This window comes from Apis dorsata, unplaced genomic scaffold (genome assembly GCF_000469605.1).
Source record: "Apis dorsata unplaced genomic scaffold, Apis dorsata 1.3 scaffold_429, whole genome shotgun sequence".
NCBI classification, from domain to species: Eukaryota; Metazoa; Arthropoda; class Insecta; order Hymenoptera; family Apidae; genus Apis; species Apis dorsata.
The window spans coordinates 389,214-392,737 of NW_006263682.1; the positions used below are offsets into that span (position 1 = coordinate 389,214).

The window sequence follows — 3,524 nt, forward strand, 5'->3', positions numbered from 1 at the left end:
TTATAAATTTTAAAAATAAATATTTTTTAAATATATATATTGTTTTATATTATATATTTTTTATATTATTTAATATATTTAAATATTATATATTTTTTATATTTAATTCCACCAAAAACTAACTGAAAAACTTGAAGTCAAAGAAGTTACATGATGCCACCATTTTGGAGGAATATAAAGCATTTCTCCAGGTTTTAAATAAGTCATTAAACCTTTTGCTTTAATAAAATTAGGCCATTTTTCATAATTTGGATTTAAAGGATCAACTTGTGCAGTATTGTTCAATAATCTTGTATCATATGGATATAAATTCGATGAATCATTTGGATGATATAAAATAATTCTTTTATATCCAAATACCTAAAATGCAACAAAAAAAATCAATAGTATAATATAAATTAATACATATTTATATGTATAAATTAACATATATTTTAATATAATAATTTAAAATAATTTAATTTATATATTATTATAAAATTTTTATACTTGACATAAAAAATTATTTTTGGGATCAAAATGCAAAGGTGAAACAGTTCCATTAGGTCCAAACCAAACATTTATATCTGGTTGTTTTACATCATCATTATCTGTAAAATTACAATATTCAGGAATTGTAAAATCATCTTTCAATTCAGGAATCTGAAATTATTATTATATTTAATATTTAAAATTTCATTTGAAATATTAAATAATTTAAAAAATATAGAATAAAACCTGTTCAAACAATTGATGCTGAGCTAAATAACCAATTTGATCATTTTTTGTTAATATATATTTTTGTAAAAATTCTGAAAAATTAAGAAGTTGTTGTGACCAATTTTCATCAGTATAACGTGAACCAATTTCAATAGGTACCAATCGATTTCCAGCCACATCAATTAAATACTTTAAATCCTTCCATTGTTTTAAAGCTTTCCAATGTTTAATACAATCTAAAATGTATTTTATATATATATCATAAAATTAAACTAAAATTAAAATATTATTATCAAGTGATATGAATATAAATATAAAAATAATATATAAAAAATAATAATAATTAGAAATTTCAAAAATTCAAATTTTTTAAAGTTTTAATCTATCTAATCATTTTAATCTATCTATTTTTATTAAATTTTGTATATTTTTTTATTTAAAATAATACATTCACATTATTATTTAAAATCTTTATATAATGATGAAGTAAAAATTTTCATGAAGATAAATTTAATATTTGAAAAAATATTTTATTAATTGCAAAATTAAATTAAAAAAAATATTTTTTACCTTTTAATATTGCAGGTACTTTAGGCATAAATATTTCTTTGTAAAATAGTTCCATTGAGGGTTCAATAAATTGAGTAATTTCAATAAATCCAGGTAAAATAAAATCATATGAATTTTTAGAATCAATATTTAATTTTTTTAAATCCAATATTTCTGTTGATTTTGCTATAAAATATAATAAAAAATATTACATAGAATAATAAAAAAAAAAATTACACAACATAATTTACCATTACTTAATATTTATTATATTTATATATACTTAATATTTATATATTTACTTAATATTTATTATATTTATTTTTTAATACTTACTGATATAATTATTCAATTCTCTTGCAATTTTTGGTAATAAATCAGGTATATTTGGAAGTGGTGCTCCTAATAAAATACCTTTATCAATTTGCTGAATAATATCCTTCAATAAAATTATATTTTTTGTAAATTCTTCGATATTATTATAATATTGAAATTCTAATAGTACTGTCTGTAAATATAGAATATTTAGTTGAAATTATATAATAATAAAATTAACATAAATTTTAAATATTATTTTTATTTAAAATAAAATTCAAAAAATAATTAATATATTACATTACTTTTAAAATAGTACATAAAGTGTAACAATATCGATATTCAATAGGAACAGATTGCCAATGGCCAGAATTTAATGCTTCCCATGTTTTATCCAAACAAGCTTCAATTAATATTAACGAATCTTTTGTCCATTTCATTGATGAAATTCTTTCATTAAAAAAAAATTAAATTATTAATATTATTTTTATGCAATAAATATAATTAAGATGCATAAAAATATATACATTATTAAATTTTTATATTACTATATTATAAATAATATTTCAATTCTAAATAAGTTATTGAAAATAACATTTAAATACATTTAAAATTAAAAAAAAGAAACATTAAATAAAATATTGAAATATTTTATAAAATTATAGAAAAAATTAATAAATTTCTATAATTACTTCATATAATCACATATTTTATTTACATCTTATTTTCAATGAAGAATTTTAAGCTAATGTTTATTGTTGCTAAATGTTTTTTCATTTCAATAGGTAAACAATTCTGCATATTCTCGTCAAATAAAGTCCAAGGAATTAATTTTGCAATAATTGTACAATTACACATTTTTTAAAATTAGGCAAATATAATAATAACTAAATAATAGAAAATATAAAATTTATAAAAATTATGAATTAAAATTATTTAATTTTCTATTAGTACAAATTTATTAATATGAATGTATCTAAAAAAATATAAATATTTATAATTCTTTGGAAATAAATAATTATTTATATAATAATAAGTACTACATTGTCAAATACGGAATAAAAATTTTAGGTTAGTTTCATAAACAGCATTATACATAGTATTATGTTTTAAATATTATTTTGTATCACTAAACGATAAATTTTAATATAATACAATTATCGATATTTATTTTGCCATTTAATATGGAATAACTAAATACAACTAAATAAACGAATATATCATTAAACAACACGTTATAAGATTTATCATTTTAATATAAATGTTAACATTGCTGCCATCTAACATTATAACTGTATAACATTTTTAAATTTATAAATGAAAATTTGAAGCCTATGCAAGCTTAAAATATTATTACGGGTGAAAAGAAAAAAATATGTGTTTAAGAATCATTTAATATAATAAATAATATTATTGATATAAAAAATATTTAGTCTAAAAAATAAAAAGAGCTTAAAATAATTTAGAATTATATAAAATTTTATATTAGTAAAACGAATCAAATATTAAGGTTAACCATTTTATTAATTTCATCAATTTTAGTTATTTTTTTTAATTTATATTTATATATAAATATTTTTTATTATATAAACTTAAATTATTTTTTTAATCTAAGATATTAATTTTATTTTTAATTTATATATTTATTTATATATAAATCATTTTTATCGTAGATACGATATTGACAAGTAAGATATTGATAAACATTTTATATTGTTACTGACTAACAACTCCTACAAAATTATTCTGCCAAAATAATAGAAGAGTATAATAATACACTTTTCACAAGTAAGAAAATTTTCTTAAAATATCTTTTTATTTTATTGATATTATAAAAATAAATTATTTTTATTTAGTATGATATTATTATATAATTATTAATATATATAATCTAATATATATTATTATATATATAATCTATAATATATTAATTGTATTTAAAAGTTGAATAAAATAAATTA

The 3,524-nt window shown here is 16.2% G+C and overlaps 1 protein-coding gene across 2 annotated transcripts; it reads right to left on the reverse strand.

Annotated features, from left to right (window-relative positions):
- Positions 1-82: 82 nt before the first annotated feature.
- LOC102671326 (bifunctional peptidase and arginyl-hydroxylase JMJD5-like) lies at positions 83-2,458 on the reverse strand. 2 transcript variants are annotated; one of them, XM_006619707.2, is made up of 7 exons: positions 2,282-2,458; positions 1,869-2,013; positions 1,585-1,756; positions 1,270-1,434; positions 718-935; positions 490-642; positions 83-360 (listed from the first exon to the last, which is right to left on the reverse strand). In XM_006619707.2, the coding sequence occupies exons 1-7, from the start codon at positions 2,419-2,421 to the stop codon at positions 103-105; spliced, it is 1,251 nt and encodes a 416-aa protein (XP_006619770.2). In that variant the 5' UTR covers positions 2,422-2,458; the 3' UTR covers positions 83-102. The 2 variants fall into 2 exon arrangements, with proteins under 2 accessions (XP_006619770.2, XP_031368283.1); XM_031512423.1 differs by having other exon boundaries at positions 2,256-2,395.
- Positions 2,459-3,524: the final 1,066 nt, after the last annotated feature.